The following is a 20,372-nucleotide window of genomic DNA, read 5'->3' as shown; positions in this document are numbered from 1 at the left end:
AATAATAGTGTAGAAATAATTCAAAACTCCCTACTAGCACATCTTTTTTAAAGAAAGTTCTCAAGTATTTATTCAAACTAAAAAAAAAAAAAAAAAACCTCAATAAAAGATTTAAAATCTCAAAGAAACTTTTACCTTCCTTTTTGCAAACTACATAGTGATCTTTCCAGATCTCGAGTTTGTTAGATGGTGGGTAGCCATAAATGAATTTAAAAATTCTGAAGTTGCAAAAAGATTTATTCACTAGCAAGACAAATGCCACAACAACGTCTTAGAATTCATCAAGACACATTCACAAACAAAGCAAGCCTGTAATATATTCTGGCATGGTGCTGATGCTGCCACCTACTCAGGATATTAATTCAAGTTCTATATCCCATGCCAGTGCAGATTGGAATCTGGCCACTGGTCAAAATGTACCCACTCAAAAGTATCAAAAGGGTAGTAAACCTAGACTTGCAGCAAGTCCTAAATACCTGTTCTTGAGTATGATATTTTCTGCTATTTAATTTCCCTGCAAACAGGTACTGGCTACATATAGGAGTTTCTAATGATGGATGTCCACATTTTTCAAGAGTGGTTTAACTGTTGGGGTACCTATTTGCCACCCTATACCCTTTCCTCCTGAAAATACATTAATTATAAAAAAGAAGAGTGTTCTTTAAATCTTGTATCTAGTTAGTTGCCTGATTACAAGTGAAATGTAACATGTTGGATATGCTAAATGCTTTAGGCTGAAATAAGAATTCAAAGTGACTTCTTCATTTACGATGAAAAATATGGCATTTTTCTTTGTTAAAGATGAATACTTACAGCTAACAAACTATAAACTTAAAAATAAACTTAACAAGAAATGTATAAAATCCATGACTAAATCTATATTAAGAAAACAAAAACAAAAACCACAAGACCCAAAAGTAGCCTTGAACAAAGAAAAAGACATCCCTTGTTTCTAATTAAGACTTTTCAAAACCATCAAAAGTCTGTTCTCCCTAAATTAACTTAAAACTTAACTGAAACTCTAATCAACATGGTAAGGAAGATTAAAGCTAATAATAAAGTTCATTTGGAAAAATAAGAGGAGGATTAGCCTCACCAGATATTACCACACACTACAAAGTTGCTATAATTTAAAAAGTAAATTACTAGAGCATTAACAAACAGACCAGTGAGACAGAATTAAAACCTCAGAAACAGACCTAAATAGACCCAAAGAAACAGAGTCAATCTTACGAAATGACCAATCACCTCCCAAAGTAATAGAAAGTATGAATACAATTTCAATCAGAATTCTTTTTTTAAATCTTTTATTTTATTTTATTTTATTTTTTTATTTACGACAGTCATACAGAGAGAGAGAGAGGCAGAGACACAGGCAGAGGGAGAAGAAGCAGGCTCCATGCACCGGGAGCCTGACGTGGGATTCGATCCCGGGTCTCCAGGATCGCGCCCTGGGCCAAAGGCAGGCGCCAAACCGCTGCGCCACCCAGGGATCCCTCAATCAGAATTCTAATGAAATCTGGGAAGGAAGAATTTGACAAACTGATGAAAACTTAGAAAAAAAAACCTCTGAGATGAGACACCTCCCCATCTTGCCACACACACAAACACACACACACACACACATACACACACACACACACACAGAAAATTTTAAAGAACAATGAGGGGAAACTTACCCTAACATAAAACATGTAATAAGAGATAAATAAACTCAAATCTACCACACAACAAAATACTGAATGTAATTTCATATAATAGTAATGTTACAAACAGGGAGAACATGTTAAATTAGTAACCGTGTTTAACAGTGGGCAAGGAGGGATGATCTGAGGGACTACAATTTTTTGTTTTTAGTATAATTGCACTTTCTGCCACAATTCCTATTATTTGTAGTAAAGTAATTTTAAAATCTAATAAATGGGAGGAAGCAAAGAGAATATAGTAGAGCCCCTTTGTTATGTATCCTATGTTGCAAAGGGACTCGTCATATGCACTTCTAACTGTGTGACTTCTCTGGCGATACTGTGGGATGAGAGACAAGACCCTAAGAGTGGAATACTGAAACAGTAGCCTTCAGAATGTCATTCTCTCAATTCTAAGGTTCACTGGGTATCTCAAGAGGTCCAGTAGGGCTTTTTTTCTTCCCTTACCACAACAACCTGGCTTTTCTTATTTTATTTAAGGTATATCGCGTAGTGTTTCATTAGAAGACAGAGTTCTATTACTTAAATAAAGTTTATAAATCACTCACCCAGAAGACTGCCAGGACTGCAGACATGTTAAAGATAATTATTAATACTTGTTAATGGGGCGCCTGGGTGGCTCAGTTGGTTAAGCATCTGCCTTCGGCTCAGGTCATGATCCCAGGGTCTTGGAATTGAGCCCCAGCGGTAGACTCTCTGCTCAGCAGAGGGCCTGCTTCTCCCTCTCCCTCTGCCACTCCCTGCTTGTGCTTTCTCAAATAAATAAATAAAATCTTAAAAAAAAAAAAACCTGTTAAAGAACTATGAAATATCTATTACATTAATGAATTTTCTAAATACAAAGTATGCTTTGTTAAGTAACTGGTACAATTCTCCAAATGGCACAAGCTGTTAAGAATCATTCCTCCTGGGATGCCTGGATGGCTCAGTGGTTGAGTGGTTGAGCGTTTGCCTTCAGCTCCTGGCTTCATCCTGGAGTCCCCGGATAGAGTCCCACACTGGGCTCCCCATGGGGAGGCTACTTCTCCCTCTGCCTATGTCTCTGCCTCTCTCCCTCTATGGGGTCTCTCATGAATAAATAAAAATCTTTATATATAAAGATATATCTTTATATATATATATATATATGTATGTATATACATATATATATATATAATATATAATCATTCCTCTTACCCAAAAGAACTTCAAGTCCATTTTGAGAAAAACTGTAGAATAAATTATTGCATTCTATGTATAATTTTGTTTCCTAAAGTCATTTTTAAAAATTCTAACCTGGGTAGATAGGATTGCCAAATTACATAACTTTAACCAGCTTTTATGCCTTTCATGGGTAAATACGTATTTAAATAGTCTTTCGGATAAATGGGATTTTTTTTTAATGTAAGATTTTATTTATTTATTCATGAGAGACATAGAGAGAGAGAGAGGCACAGACACAGGTGAAGGGAGAAGCACGCTCCATTCCATGCAGGGAGTCTGACGCAGGACTCGATCCTGGGTATCCAGAACCACACATGCTAAACCACTGAGCCAACCCGGGCTGCCCATATAAATGGGATCTTCTAAGATTCTATGATCTGATTCTTCTGCCCACTGTTAATTGAAACATCCCAATTTCATTACTTGGTTCAGCATGTATCCTTCCATGAGCAATATACAAAAATCTCCAGGCTTTTTATACACCAAGGCTTACGCTCAATGCTCAAAGGAGAACCATGCAATCAAGAGCTCAGGTGCTGATTTTTAAATTTCTGAAGTCAAATAAAAAATAGCATAAAAGATAACACTAATGACCAATCTGCACGGTTCAAGGATGAGAGGGACGAGAGAGTTCACGGAGGAGTGACAAAGGCTGCTTAAGGGATGCAGGACTTGGGCTGGGTGCCTATGGCACACGTGGGTACAAGGGACCTCCCTGGCTTTTGGCCTATCCACAGACAGACTTGCTGAAATATCTCACTAGGAACATATTCAGTTCCAAACTCACAGAACTGCATGCTACAAAGGGTGGGATATACTACATATAAATTATACATTAATTAAAACAAGGAAAAAAAAAACCCCATCTGTAAAGGACCACCTGGAAGACAATTTGGTATTTTGTATAAAATCCCAAATACACATGCCCTATGACTCAGCAATTCTCCTTTATTTGCCAGTTATATCCAGAGTACAAAATTACCCATTATTCATATTCATGTTTGTAAAATTTAAAAATCAAGTATTTTAAAAATAAAATAACAAACATTTAGTGGATTCCTAGGTATAGTGATAGAAGTCTAACATCAAACATTAAGAACTAAAATCATAAAAATTACTTCTGGAAGATAAGATGATTTGTACAGATAAGAATGCCAATAAATGTAATTTCTCAACCTGTAATAAACTAATCCACTACTCCCAGTCTGTTCAAAATCATTTCCAAACACAGGGAGCACAGACACAGTGTTCTTTTCTTCAAGCTAAATCTTTTTTTTTTTCCTTCAAGCTAAATCTTTATTGACTGCCCTTTCCTGGTATTTAAGTTCATGAAAACAAAGATGTCTATAGCCTGGCATTATTCACAGCCACCAATGACACCAACGTATACTACAGTTCACAAACATCTATCTTCAGTATCTGTTGATTTAAATTTTCTGTGTACATTTTCTTAGAAATATGGCAAGGTAAAGAGAGAGAAAAACCTATGGAGGAACTCATATATTTTGTTTGTTTGTTTATTTTAATAATCTCTACACCCAACATGGGGCTTAAACTCCTAACTCTTGAGATCAAGAGTTACATGCTCCTCTGACTGAGCCAGCCAGGTGCCCCTGGAAGAATTAATATGTTTTAATAATCAGAGGGCAAAAGCAAAAGTGGAGCCCTTTCTGTGACTAATGCAAATCATAAAGGCCTTAAAGGAAAAGACTAATAAATTCTAAATTTCCGTATGACAAAAAAATAAATAAAACATATTTACATTTAAAATCGCTATTAAAACATTTTTTAATCAAAGGGGCTCAGGGGTGGCTCAGTTAGTTAAGCATCTGCCTTTGGATCAAGTCACAATTCCAGGATTCTGGGACTGAACCCCGCTTTGGGCTCCCTGCTCAGGGGAGAGCCTGCTTCTCCCTCTCCCTCTGCTGCTCCCTCTGCTTGTGTGCCTGCTTTCTCTCTCTCTCTGTCTCTATCAAATAAATAAAATCTTTAAAAAAATTTTTTAAGAAAATAATTTTGTATTGGGGAGGTATTTGTAATACTTAGAGACAAAGGGTAAGTACTTCTGTGTTTACCTTTAATAGTCAAAGAATTCTTGCCAATACATAGAAAGATATATAACCATGTAGAAAAAGCACAAGAAATTGAAAGAAAGAGCATTAAAGATAACTGAGCAAACATAATCTCAAGTTCAAAACAAAACGAGGGGACCTCTGGGTGGCTCAGCAGTTTAGCACTTGCCTTTGGCCCAGGGCATGATCCTGGAGTCCTGGGATCGAGTCCCACATTGGGCTCCCTGCATGGAGCCTGCTTCTCCTTCTGTCTGTGTCTCTGCCTCTCTCTCTCTCTGTGTCTCTCATGAATAAATAAATAAAATCTTAAAAAAAAAAAAGAAAGAAACCAAAAACCACTAAGACAATGAGATATCAAAATGTAGATAAAAAATGGAAAGTGAAAAAGATCCCTCATATTCAGTGTTGGTGAAAACACCTGGTTCTTTCATACGTACAGTAACACAGCCTTTTTGAAGAGCAAAGGAGCATTTTCAATGTGTAAAATGTATATATCATTTCACTTCCAAAAAATTATGCTTGAAAAAAATATTTATGCAGCACAAACATATGTATAACTTTTCAAGCAGTATCAATTTGTAGCACTGAAAAATGTAAACGCCTAAAAATCTATCAATAGAGGCCTAGAAGAATTATATAGTATATCTGCACAAATGTTTAAGAACTGCACAGTCACTGAAAAGAATAAAAATCTCCCTAGTCATGTGCTAAGATGGTAAATAAAGATACACCGTTAACTGAGAAGAGCAGGTGCAGAAGAACATGTGCAACATGGTGCATCTGGACTGTTTCAGGTGGAGGATAAACCAGTGTGAAGGAAATCAATATGCCCAAAACAACTACAGTAATTAAATATGGGTTTGGAATGAAGGAAAGGGGATGGTGTTAGTTTCCTACATCATACATTGCTATGCATTATTTTTTTATTATTAATGTTTTACTTTTTAAAACCAGAAAATAAAGGTTTTGGGTGTACAGTTATAACAGGAGAAAGAAAAATTACGTCCTGCTAAGAAACTGTTTTCAAATAAGAAGCGTTGAATCTCTTCAGTACATAAACTGCCCAGATTAGCCCAAATCACTAGATTCTAGGCCATCTCAGATAGATGACTTAGGGGTATTCAGGACCTCAAGGCATTGTATGTGCCACATTTAAGACACAAGTTCAACAATACAATCATTCTTAAAGCTGCATTTAAAAGGAAATCAAGGGACACCAAGGTGGCTCAGCCAGTTAAGTATCTGACTCTTGATCTCAGGGTTGTGAGTTCAAGGTCCATATTGGGCTAGACACTGGGCATGAAGCCTACCTAAAACTAAATTAAAGGAAAACATAGCCAGAAAACTCATAAAAATGTAAAATAAAAAATAACACCTCAAATTATTTTCTCTTGCTATTTATTGTATTTCCTTTTACTTTTTTAAAGATTTTATCTATTCATTTATTTGAGAGAGAAAGCATTAGAGAGCACAAGCAGGCGTTGCGCCAGGCAGAGGGAAAGGGAGAAGCAGACTCCCCACTGAGCAGGGAGCCCGATGTGGGGCTCCACCCTAGGATACCAGGACCATGACCTAAGCCAAAGGCAGATGCCTAACTGACTGAGCCACCCAGGTGCCACTATTTGTTGTATTTCTATAAGTAAAAGAACTTAAAACTTTTAAACTTCAGCCTAATAGTTGTTTCTCCCATATGAGGAAAAGAATATTTGAGTTTCAAGACATTTGTTTTCATAGGATTTGAAACCCAAAGGGAAACATACCTTCTAAGAGCATCTCTGGAATGTCTGCTTGATATCTAGGCCCCACTCTGATTTCACCTTTGTCAGCTAACAGTGTTTTCACTGAAGGGTCATAGACCAGTGAGTAGAAAAAGGTGTCCTGAAAAAAAAAATGACAGAAAATATTTAGGTAAACTTAATTCTTTCTACTTTTTATAAAGCAATAAAGCCAGTGTCATGATAATGAAACTATAAAACTTCAGACACTATGTAAGATTTCATCATGGTAAATAAATTCACAGATCTTAAAGAAGACAATGAGGTTACTGTCATCAAGCTAAGAGCACAAAATTAAATCAAGAAAAATAAATAGCTTACAATAAAGGTAGATTATAATATTTTGTTGGTTTTAGTCTAAAAGAAAACCATTTAACTACTCTAAAACAAGATTCTGAAAAGCTAGCAAAACTAAGCTGTAAGTCAAAGGTAAGACATCTGGAATCAAGCAATCATTTCAATCTCTAAAGCCCATACCAAAAACAAGGAAGACACCAGGCATCCTTACTTTTGGAGTATCCATCCACATTTTATCAAAATGTGAAAATACATAAACATCTCACATTAAATAAAGTTTAGAAGAGTTGAGCCCACATGCAGTTTACTAATTAAAATGTCACATTGTATTGCTTAAACATCTATTCTAATTCTGCAGTTCTCCTTTAACTCCTGAAGCACTCATATTTATATATAAATATGTATATAAATATAACTATAACTACCACTACCAGTATACCCACTAACTTGCAAATGCCCTTTAAAATGAAAAAAGGACCTCCAGGCTCTGGGTCTGCCTTGGGCTCACATCAAGATCCCAGGGTCCTGGGACTGAGCCCCCTATAGGGCTTACTGCTTGGCAGGGGGGCTGCTTCTCCCTCCCTCTCTGCTGCTCCCCATTTGTGCTCTCATGCTCTCCATCAAATAAATAAATGAATTCTTTAAATAATAAAAATAAGAGATGTCTGGGTGGCTCAGTGGTTGAGCATCTGCCTTTGGCTCAGATCATGAGCCAAAAAAATAAAAATAAAAATAAATGCAAAAAGGCCCTCACTGCGCCTAAAGGATAAAATGACCAGGCCACTGGGCCTTTGCTGAATTCTGCAAAACCACTAGATGTCTTATAAAGTCTTATCCCTGCTTCCTGCCATGACTCTGATGGTCATCTACTGAACAATTCTCTGCATTATACCTTAGAGGGGCCCGTTCCTACCATTAGTATTTTACCAAGACCCTGGTGAGCAAGTTGCAAATAAGAGATAATCTGCCAGATTGTACAGCTTTCTCCTTTCAGGATCTTACAGACTGTGATAAAGGGAAAGGAGACAATGGGACAAGCTGACACCATCAATTCAGAAATTCTGCACTGTTTTATTTTATTTTTTAAAGGGTCTTATTTATTTATTCATGAGAGACAGAGAGAGAGAGAGAGAGAGAGGCAGAGACACAGGCAGAGAGAGAAGCAGGCTCCATACAGGGAACCTGATGTGGGACTTGATCCCAGGACTTCAGGATCACACTGTGGGCCCAAGGCAGGCACTCAACCGCTGAGCCACCCAGGCATCCCAGAAATTCTGCACTGTGTTTTAATCACGGGTTACTGTCAGAAGAAAAGCTTAAACAAGAGGACACAACAGTGTGACAATTTATGCATGTAAAAAAATGCTACCTAGGGAAAAGAAAAAGAAAAAATCTGCAGAATATATAAATCAATCTGCTTAAGTTGATGGAAGTGATGAATATGTAATCAGAATCATGTGTTTCTGAAGACAGGAGCAACAAAGAATGCTAGTAGGTAACTAAAGCTACTACCACTGGTACATTATTGGCTTTAAAAGAGGACATACTTTTGGTCACTTTGGTTCTGTAAAATATGTTAGCATAGTATTTTATAAAAATAGGATTTTGCCATACTTGACAGTAAAATGAGATGAAGTTATTATTTAGGATCACATAGGTTGCTTAAGACTCCTTAAATCTGGTGTACCTGGGTGGCTCAGTAGGTTAAGCGTTTGACTTTTGATTTCAGCTCAGGTCATGATCTCAGGGCTGTGAGACTGAGTCCCACACTAGGTTCTATGTTGAGTACGGAGCCTGTTTAAGATTCCCTGTCTCGGGATACCTGGGTGGCGCAGCAGTTTGGCGCCTACCTTTGGCCCAGGGCACAATCCTGGAGACCCAGGATCGAATCCCACGTCGGGCTCCCGGTGCATGGAGCCTGCTTCTCCCTCTGCCTGTGTCTCTGCCCCTCTCTCTCTCTCTCTCTCTCTCTCTCTCTCTCTCTGTGACTATCATAAATAAATAAAAATTAAAAAAAAATAAAAAAAAAAGATTCCCTGTCTCTCTCTCTCCCTCTGCCCTCCCCCTGCTTGCACTAGCTCCCATGCATGCTATCTCTCTTAAAAAAAAAAAAAAAAAAAGACTCCTTAAATAAATATGTGCTGCCTAGTATGGGAAATTATTTAAAATGTAAATATAATGTAATAATGTAATGTAATTTTTTAAGAAGTAAAAAATCACAATTAGAAAGCTGTCCTTTGGGACACCTGGGTGGCTTGGTGGCCTTTGGCCCTGGGCATGATCCCAGAGTCCTGGGATTGAGTCCCACATCAGGCTCCCTGCATGGTGCCTGCTTCTCCCTCTACCTGTGTCTCTGCCTCTCTCTCTCTGTGTCTCTCATGAAAAAATAAATAAAATCTTAAAAAAAAAAAAGTTGTCCTTTGGGTTGCCATTTTCAAATATGCCAATCTCAGTATTTATAAACTACATTTTCTCAAGGATGGTCTTATAACAGATAAAGCAGTAAAAGGTTTAAAAAAGTGCTTTTCAAATTGACAACAGAATATAATGTAAGCAGTAAATGTAAAGTACAATATAACTTTACTAAACTGCTTCCTCTGTTTTAAAAAAAAAAAAAAAACAGGTTTCTTCAAATACAGTGCCAGAGGTCAGTTCCTCTCTTAAATATTGATATAGGACCATGTGCTTAAAATTCAAGGAGACAGGAAAAAATCCTAAAGATCTGTGCAAATTTTCATCTCCTACAATTCTTAGCACATAGAAATTGCTAACAACAAATCAGAAAGCAAAAATACCACTTTTAAAAAAATCACACTGTTGGGGTGGCCTGGCTAGCTCAACTGGTGGTGCATGCATGCAACTCTTGATCCTAGGGTTGTAGGTTGGAACCCCACATCAGGTTTAGAAATTACTTAAAACTAAAAAAAAATTTTATATGAAAAACAAAAAAATTTATAAATTACACTTCTTAACAGCCAAATACACCAGTAAAATACACTGAAACATACTCAATGTTTCCTCCTTTTATTTCTGCTTCTGTGAATTAATACTAATTTCTGAACTAATACTAATACTAATTATCTTTATCCATCATTATCCATATGTTGACTGACAAACACTACTATATACTTTTCTAAATTTCACGTGTAAGTTATAAAGACTATCAATCTTTTTTCTGCCTTAAATATTTACTTCCACTTAGTTTTCTCTATTAGATTTTCTAATGTATGGGGTACCTGGGTGGCTCAGTGGTTGAGTGTGTACCTTCAGCTCAGGTCATGATCCCAGGGTCCCAGGTCAAGTCCCACATTGGGCTGCCTGCAGGGAGCCTGCTTCTCCCTCTGCCTCTCTCTCTGTATCTCTCATGAATAAATAAAATTTTTAACAAAAAGAAAAAAATTTCTAATGTACAACAGTCCCACTTGTCTGCAACAATCTTTTGTAGTTATGCTTTCTTCATTTAAGATGAGACAATACTTTCAAGTATAATAAAAAAGTTTTTTCAAAGAAAATATATCCATTTAATTCTTTAAAAAAACACACACATATATAAAATACATATACACATACATATACATACAGAAAATAAAGATTTGGAAAAACAAAAATACCATGAAACTATAAAGGTTAAATACTAAAACATCAACAGTAAAATTTCCCATTGTGGAATATTCTGTATAGAGGCATTCCCTCCCCGCAATGAAGCATATGCTCTCATTCAACTTGTTAAAAAATGTTTAAAATGTTTCTTGTTGAAGTTTACAGAAACACTTTAGTTGACAAAGTTTATTGGGATTTTAGGAAAGAAAGCAGACCACCAGTTAAAATCTCATCTGGAAAAAGTCTAAAAGAAAAACTGTTTATTTGAAAAACAACAAAAACAAAAAAACAGGCAGGAGGACCAAATACAGGAAAGTCACTTATTTCATAAAGCCAAAAATATTTCTTCCACTACCAACTAAATCATCATACTGTAAAAAACCTTTCATTACCAACTGAAAGAAAACAGACACAGAAATTTTTGCCAACTCTTATCTCAGTTAACCAGAAAAATTAAATTTCCTAAATGTATTCTGGTCATTATGGTCATTATGCTTTTATATAATGCTGTTCTCTCTCTAATAATTTGGTGCAAGAAGACATAAATTAAAAGGTATGGGCTTCATGTGAAATCAAGGGAAGAAAAAAAACCCCACAAAACAAGTGTAATTGTGAATTACCTCTTTATCAAGATATGACAATACTGACTCTGTCTCATTCAGAAGGGCAACACTGCATTTTCCCCTGTTGGAAAAGGGAAAAAGTGAATAAATGTAAGAAAGGTCACATCACCTTCACAGTGATGACATATACAACGTTAGGAATATGCAGGATGTAAGGCTGGTATTAAAAAAGTAGATAGCAGTTAGGAATATACATTTATGTATATACTTAGACTTGCTTTATAACCCTAATGTTACATAACCTAAGAAAATAGTACTGTCTTTGTAGACATTTACTGTATGGCTAACCTGTAGAAAGAACTGTGTTAGGCAGTAAATCTTTATAACATAAAACACTTGACAGGTATTCCCTAATTATTACAGAAAAAAGAAAATAAAACCTTCAGATTAGAAGTGAGTTTCTGAATCTATGAAGAGTTAATATTAGGTGATTTTATACAAGGAGACTTTAGACAGACTTCACCATGCAAACTGATACCTAAAATAATCTTTGGATTTTTTTTTAAGTAGCCACTGCATATGAGAACCTAAAAATAATACACATTCATATCAAGATTAACTAACTTACCTTTATTGACATTGCTCTAAAGCCTAGTTAAAATTTAAATACACTGCTATAAAGTAAAGGACAAAATAAAGACCTACAGATTTACAGACCCTAAAGTCTGATGGCATTTACCTTTGATCACAACCCTGGGTATGAGTTTGAAAATGAATGAAATGTCTATTTAAAAATGAATGTCTATTTAAAAAAAAAAAAAGCTTGTCTAGACTTGAGAAAAACTAAGGTTATCAAGGTAGAGGCATTTGTTACAAACACTTTTAGAATTATTATCCTCCATAGCTTGAAAAATTCTGTAGAGCTACAAATTTGACAGGAGAATTTTGATAGACAATTCAAGTTACAGATAATTGGTCAGGACTCACAAAATATTTTTAAAATGTCACAATGTCATTAGATTTTGTAAACAAAAGTCACTGCTTGCTCCCCACAAAATGACAAGGAAAAACAAATACATCATATATACATGGTATGGGAAGCTACAAGAACAAGCTGTTGGAACATCAAAGTGGAAAATAATAATTCAAAGAAAAACATTACCCAAAGCAAAATAAAATGTAAAATACTAACACACAGGTAAAAAATGACAATTTATTAAACATTTTGCAAATGTATATTCCTTAAATTTAAAATAATTTTCCCTTAAAAAATAAAATAAAATAATTTTCCCTTCATAAAAACATAATCATCTATAGTTACTATCACTTCAAAGACTTCTGAGAGCATGTGTTTTTCCATATTATCCTGTCAAATCTGTTATTTGGTTAGTGAGAGTTACATAGGTTTTTGGTTTTGCTAATTTAATTCATGGGTATCACTGAAACAGAAAAATTAACATTATTACTCCAGAGCATATAACAACATTCACAGTCAATAATTACCTGACCGGCTCTTAGAAGGACAGAATTACGAATGGGGGGATATTGCTCGGCTGAGGTTTGCACATTTAGCTGCCACAGAAGAACTTCTGTGACGTGTAGTATGTGTGCTCCTCACACATGCAGCATGCTTAAGTACCAAATGGGGTTTCCAAAAATAGGTTTCATTTACTTTTTTTTTGCCTAATAGCTGACAAAACAGTATTTCTAACATTTAATACTTAATCACCTAGAAGAAATAAAATCTTGCATCTTAAAGTTCTCTAAAGTTGGGTGATTTTTTTTAATGGAGAGGAACAAAAGCTGAATGTTATTTTCATAGACACCACTTTCTTTAAGAGCCATTTGGATGTTAAGGGTTAACAAACACTGAAAATATACAAACAATACACCATTAGTCTCCTCCATACTGTCTGAAATGACAAGAAGATTTAAATGGAATCATCAAATCATTATTTTCATAATTACATTGGGAGTTAAGGAAATGTTGGTTATACACTGTTTTAGAGATATGACATAATTACAAAATCAAGAGGATACTCAGCCAATCTAAAATATAAATAATTTAAGGGAATGTAGGTTTTATGCAAAATTGAAAATAGGTGATTTTCATTTTTAAATTTTCTTTATTGTAGCTATGTATTTTCTCCCAGATTAAAAATGAAAATGTGATACTTAAAATATTCAAGTACATATACTAACAGCTAACAAAGCAGGAGGTTGAGTCAGAATTATTTTATGAAGTAAATATGAATATGTAATTAACACATGTATTACCACGCCAAGAGTTGTTGATAAAAGTAGTTTAAAAAGAGACAAAGTGGGGGATCTCTGGGTGGCTCGGCGATTTAGCGCCTGCCTTTGGTCCAGGGCGTGATCCTGGAGTCCCAGGATCCAGTCCCACATCGGGCTCCTGGCATGGAGCCTGCTTCTCCCTCCTCCTGTGTCTCTGTCTCTCTGTCTCTCTCTCTCTCTCTCTCTCTCTGTCAATCATAAACAAAATAAAAATCAATCTTAAAAAAAAAAAAGATTTAAAAAGAGAATAAAGTGCTAGCTTCCTTTATACTGAACAAATTTTGGCTCAAACAAACAAAAAAAACTATGATAAATTTTAAGCTAATCCCAAACTAAAGGAACCATTATCAAATTGTAATATAGAAAACCCAATTGATTGATGATGAATCTCAAGCAATGATTCTAATTGTTCTCTTCCACCACACTTTAATCCTTAAGGAATAAAGATACTCAAACATCATGACATAAGTATAAAATATATCAAAGACCTTAACACAAGAAAGCTCACTCCAGGCCTATATAATTATTCATATTGCTTTTCTTGTAAGGAACTATACAACAACACAGAATTTCCATAGAGACGACATACTTTCCCAGAGATCACTGAAAAAGGTTTTAAAAACATACTCTACTTCAGAGACCGCACATGGTGCTGGGTCAGAGACATGTAAATAGATAATTACGACACAACACAATCCCATGTTGAATGGTAGGTGCTGATTCCCCAGGTCCCTGAATACTCTTGGTTTCATACCACTGCAGCCTGGAGAATGGTGCAGCGCCACTGGAGTCCCCGCTTAGGAAAATGCAAATTTCTTAGTGCCACACCAGACTCACTGAGGAGAAATATCCTGGGGGGGGGGGGGGGAATCAAGAAATCCACGTGTTTGATAAGTATCACCAGGGGAGCCTTAGTCACACTTACTGAATCCAAACATCTCAGAGTGGGATCAAGAAATCTCTGTGAAAATCAGCATCACCAGGTAATGGTTAAGAGTGAACTTGAAAACCACAGGTACTTGGGATGCCTGGGTGGCTCAGTGGTTGAGCATCTGCCTTTGGCCCAGGTTATGATTCCAGGATCCCGGATAGAGTCCCACATTGGGCTCCTTGCAGGGAGCCTGCTTCTCCCTCTACCTATGTCTCTGCCTCTCTCTGTGTGTCTCTCATGAGTAAATAAATAAAATTAAAAAAAAAAAAAGAAAAGAAAACCACAGGTACAGATGCAGGGTCTGATTGAACTTTCCTTGCTCAGTAAAAGATAACCATTAAAAAAAAAAAAAAGGGCATTGTGGGGGGTGCCTGGGTGGCTCAGTCAGTCAAGCATCTGACTCTGGTTTGGCTCAGGCCATTATCTCAGGGTCATGTGATTTAGCCCTGTGAGGAGATCTGTGCTCAGCAGGGAGTCTCCTTGAGCTTCTCTCTCTCCCTCTCCCTCTGACCCTCCCAAGCACACCCATGCACATGCTCATTCTCTCTCTCAAATAAATAATATTAATCTTTTTTAAAAACAGGCATTTTACTCAATGGCCTTATGAATCTCACAGTTGCTCTAGATTCTGAACATTTTCTTATATAAAAAAAACAATGCTAGGGGGCAGCCCAGGTGGCTCAGCGGTTTGGCCCTGCCTTCGGCCCGGGGCGTGATCCTGTAGTACCACTTCGGGCTCCCTGCGTGGAGCCTGCTTCTCCCTCTGCCTGTGTCTCTCTGTGTCTCTCATGAATAAATAAATAAAATCTTTAAACAAAACAAAACAAAACAATGCTAGATTCTGTGATTGAAAATTCTGCAGTTTTATCGAGCATTTAATCCACTGAATACAATGGACAACCGAATAAAAAATAATGAAGTTCAAAGACCCAAAATGCTTTCAGAAAATTACATTTCACATCATATTTTGTTAAAAGGACAAAAGGAAAGATTCAAAATTCTGAATGAAAATGATTTCCAAACCAGAATCATATGCCTAAACAAATCACTGGTATGCAGAGAAAAGATTTTCAAGATAAGCATGGACTAAGAATTTTTTTCTATCTTAGAAGATAGAAATATCAAAAAGAAAGGCAAAACTATTAAATCCATGGAAAACAAAAGATTGCACAAGAAAGAACACATGAGGAATCTTTATATGTTCATAAAATACAATGATTATTAAGTTTAAAAAAAAGTGACATATTGGGAACACAAGGTAAAGGAAACAGAAGAGAAAGAGGGATTTCTAAAACTGAAAAAGTAGGGGATCCCTGGGTGGCGCAGTGGTTTGGCGCCTGCCTTTGGCCCAGGGCGCGATCCTGGAGACCCGGGATCAAATCCCACATCGGGCTCCCGGTGCATGGAGCCTGCTTCTCCGCCTCTCTCTCTCTCTCTCTCTCTCTCTGTGACTATCATAAATAAATAAAAATTAAAAAAAATTTTAAAATAAAAAAATAAATAAAACTGAAAAAGTAATAGTAGCAGTGTAAGAGTGGTATAAATACAGAAGCCACAGAAAAGTTGAAAATGTCTATGGGGGGGGGGGGGGTGGGTGGACTGCCCTGGATATTATTACACAACTATCTACATATATTTGACTTTTGAAAAATAATACAATTTAGGGGTACCTGGGTGGCTCAGTGGTTAAGTGTCTGTCTTTGGCTCAGATCATGATCCCAGGGTCCTGGGATCAAGTTTCGCATCAGGCTTCTTGTGGGAAGCCTGCTTCTCCCTTTGTCTACATCTCTGCCTGCTTCTCTGGGGTTGCTCACAAATAAATAAATAAAATAAAATATTTTTTAAAACTTCAATTTAAAGTAAAAAATAGATCCTAATTAAATAAAGTACATATACTTGTATAAATAATATACATATACCAAGGAAGCAAAGATTATTTACCATGGATCTATATCAAGTTTTCTCAACCCTGGCATTACTAACATATGAAGCCAGGTAATTCTTCACTGTGGTGGGCTGTCCTGTGCACGTAGGGTATTTAGCAGCATCCCTGGCCTCTCCCCACTGAACAACAGTAGCACTACCACACCTAGCTGAGACAACCAAAACTGTTCAGATTTTGCTCAATGACCCCCAGGAGACAAAACTGTCCCTGGTTGAGAATCACTGCTCTAAAATTGATGAACCACAGTTGTTGTGTAGGGTTTTTTTCTTAAGATTTTATTTATCTGGGGCACCTGGGTGGCTCTGTGGTTGAGCATCTACCTTCGGCACAGGTCATGATCCCGGGGTCCTAGGATTGAGTCCTGCAGTGGGCTCCCCACAGGGTGCCTGCTTCTCCCTATGCCTATGTCTCTGCCTCTCTGTGTCTCTCATGAATAAATATATATTTTATATTTATATTATAATAAATAAATATTTATTTGAGAAAGAGAATGAGTGAGAGGGAGAAGGAAGCTGAAGCAGACTCTGCACTGAGCACAGAATCTGATGCAGGGCCCAATCCCAAGACCATGAGATCATGACCTTAGCCGAAACCAAGAGTCAGACACTTAATTGACTAAGCCACCCAGGTACCCTGAACCACAGTGTTCTTTTTTAAAGATTTATTTATTTATTTGACAGAGAGAGAGTGTGTGCGTACAAGCAGGGAGAGCAGTAGGCAGAGAGAGGGAGAAGCAGGCTCCCCACTGAGCAGGGAGCCCAATGCAGGACTCGATCCTAGGACCCTGGGATCATGACCTGAGCCAAAGGCAGATGCTTAACGGACTGAGCCACCCAAGCACCCTGAACCACAGTTTTCTTAAGTATAGCTTAAGAAGCAAATACTTAAGGACTGTCTACATAAGAGGAAGAATATGATTGTATGGATCTTTAGACTATAAAAAGGACCAAAAAAAGAGAAAGAAATCTGGAATCCTTTAAACATTTTTATTCAAAGATATATTTTCTGCTTTAACAGATGTTAAGAAATAAAAATTAAAGAAGGCCCAAAACAAACAAAACAAAGCCTGGAACAGCTATTTGAGTAGGTAAAGTAAAGGAATAAAAAGCTAAGAGAAGTCTGGGTTTAATGTAACAGATCAATGGATTCTGCAAAGAAAAATGACAAATACTGTTTTGGAAAGCTCATTCTGTCTGTGGCATGTGAGAAAACCAAAGCAACAAAACTTTAATCCAAGATTCTGCAGATTTGATAAAAAATATGAAACAAATTATAAAAGAGGAATTCAAGGGGGAAAAATCCCTCTCTTGGTGCCTTTTTTCCCCTTTGTATAGCTAGGAGAAAGTGGATGTCCAAAAAGCCACAGGTATTAGGAAGATCCTCTTCCCTAGCACAGTATAACAAATTGTTCTGAGTACTAGAAAAATCTTACAGGCATTTTCACAACCATGTGAAACACCAGAGCTTGAGACAACATGCAGAATATACTTTAATCCAAAAAAAAAATACTTTAATCCAGCTCAGTGCTTTTCTTATGTCCAAGATACTTCATTTAAAAAGCACAATGTAGCGAGTAAGATGGAGTCACTTATGTCAAGCAGTAACTCGTGTCAAGCAATGATGTAAGCAGCCAAGGGCATTACAGCTAAGACCAGTATCACCAAAACCAGCATGGGCTGATGGCATCCAAAATTGATAACCAGCAAAGCCAAGAGAGCCTAGAAGAACTGAAAGCTGATAAGCAGTAGAATTAGAAGAGGCCTACAAAGACCCAAGACTGACTACACTCCCTTAAAAAAGCAAAGACTTGCAGCAAACTGTCACTCTCCAGATGCTGACCCTTCCATGTCTGACCGCATTAAAAAGGCAACTGCCCCCAGAAAACTCTGCCTAACTGATCTCTGACCACAACAGAGATCATCCACTGGTTGAATATAATAAATAGTAAGTGCCAAGAGCTGACCTGGATGGAACTAAGGCCTCATCTCAACAGCGTGCTCACAGACAACTTTGCATTTGGTTCATTAACTTTTTGCTCCTTATTGTATCTTGTTTGCTGTGTGACTTTGTATTGTGCTTTGCTTTCTGTACCTGCTATAAAGACAAGTTGAATGCAGTGAAATGTCATTGTGTCTGAAATCTTGAACCTGCTTTTCAATTATGTGAACCTTGCTTTGACTGAATAAAACTTACACTGTGGAAAGACTCAACTCATATAGGTACCATTATAGCATGTTCATGATGTACAATATAATAGTGTTGTAATTTATTCCACAATTTACTACAGACACATACATACCTCATTGCTTCTATGTGCATGAAGTGTTTCTGAAAGTATACCTAAGATTCTAGTCCTGTGAAAAATACTATTGGTATTTTGATAGGGATTGCATTAAATCTTTAGGTTATCTCGGGCAGTACAGACTTTTAATATTTGTTCTTCCAACCACATGTTTAGATTTTTCAAAAGAGGAGGACAGGGACACCTGGGTGGCTCAGCGGTTGAGTGTCTGCCTTCGGACCAGGGTGTGATCCTGGGATTGAGTCCCACATCAGGCTCCCTACATGGAGCCCGCTTCTCTCTCTTCCTGGGTCTCTGCCTCTCTCTTGCTGTGTCTCTCCTGAATAAATAAAATCTTAAAAAAAGAAAGAAAAAAGAGGAGGGCAGGACACCTGGTGGCTCAGTGGTTGAGCATCTGTCTTTGGCTCAGGGCATGATCCCAGAGGTCCAGAGATTAAGTCTCCCATTGGACTTTGCAGGGAGCCTGCTTCTCCCTCTGCCTGTGTCTCTTCCTCTCCCCCTTGTCTCTCATGAGTAAATAAATTAAATTTTTAAAGAAAAAAAAAAAAAAAGACGGGATCCCTGGGTGGCGCAGCGGTTTGGCGCCTGCCTTTGGCCCAGGGCGCGATCCTGGAGACCCGGGATCGAGTCCCACATCGGGCTCCCGGTGCATGGAGCCTGCTTCTCCCTCTGCCTGTGTCTCTGCCTCTCTCTCTCTCTCTCTCTCTGTGTGTGACTATCATAAATAAAAAAAAAAAAAAAAAAAAAAGAGGAAGACGGCAGATCAGTTTTCTGGGATCTTGACAACAACAAAAAATCTGTTCTATTATCTATTGCTTTTGGATACCAGGTTACTTCAAACCATATATGGATATACTATCCCCAACCATACCAATTCATAAACTCACTATGGCAGTCTAGTCCCATCTCTCATCTATTAACTATAGCTTTGCAGTCTCTGGAACATTTTTGTTTAAAAAAAAAAAAAACACTCTGCTCATAGATTGATATCTTCTGTTCATTAGTTTCTATTTTTGGGCTTTTCTTTATTTATTTATGAGAGACACAGAGAGAGAGGCAGAGACACAGGCAGAGGGAGAAGCAGGCTCCCTGCAGGAATCCAATACAGGACTTGATCCCAGGACCCCAGGATCATAACCTGAGCCAAAGGCAGATGCTCAACCACTGATCCACCCAGTCACCCCTCATTAGTTTCTGATATGCCTGACCACCTAAAGAAAAATTTTACCTTCAAATATTATTTGCTCTAGTTAAAACATGAATCAAAAAACTTTCAAATTCCAGGTTTTGAAAATAGATGGAAATATTTTTTCAATGTTGACTAGGTTTATGAGTCACAATGCATTTCCCAGTTTAATAACTCCACTTGACAAAAAGTCATAAAGGGACAAGTCCCAATACTGTACACTGTATTTATTTAGCCACCTGAGAAATTTACAGTGTTTTGATGTGGGGGAAGGGAATATTTTTAGAGTCTCCACAGAATAGTAATGAATTAAATGACTAGAAAACCTCATATGCTTATCTCCTCTTTTCTGAGATGTCTTTTTTAGAAAAGATTTTTTATTTATTAATTCATGAGAGACACAGAGAGAGAGGCAGAGACATAGGCAGAGGGAGAAGCAGGCTCCTCGTGGGGAGGCCAATGCAAGACTTGATTCCAGGACCCCAGGATCACAACCT

The 20,372-nt window shown here is 37.2% G+C and overlaps 1 protein-coding gene across 5 annotated transcripts in view; it reads right to left on the bottom strand.

Annotated features, from left to right (window-relative positions):
* Positions 1-20,372, bottom strand: part of MTA3 (metastasis associated 1 family member 3) — a 218,029-nt gene that overhangs the window by 81,382 nt on the left and 116,275 nt on the right. For all 5 annotated transcript variants that reach the window (XR_008664722.1, XM_055327315.1, XM_055327316.1 and 2 more), the window contains exons 5-6: positions 11,274-11,337; positions 6,742-6,859 (exon numbers count right to left, since the gene is read on the bottom strand). Coding sequence is in view for 4 of the 5 variants with exons in the window: in XM_055327315.1 (XP_055183290.1) it covers positions 6,742-6,859; positions 11,274-11,337 (182 nt within the window). In the remaining variant the exon portion in view is untranslated. The remainder of the gene's footprint in view (positions 1-6,741; positions 6,860-11,273; positions 11,338-20,372) is intronic.

This window comes from Nyctereutes procyonoides, unplaced genomic scaffold (genome assembly GCF_905146905.1).
Source record: "Nyctereutes procyonoides isolate TBG_1078 unplaced genomic scaffold, NYPRO_anot_genome, whole genome shotgun sequence".
NCBI classification, from domain to species: domain Eukaryota; kingdom Metazoa; phylum Chordata; class Mammalia; order Carnivora; family Canidae; genus Nyctereutes; species Nyctereutes procyonoides.
Note: the sequence above shows the minus strand (reverse complement) of the source record. Positions and strands in the feature narration are given on the sequence as shown.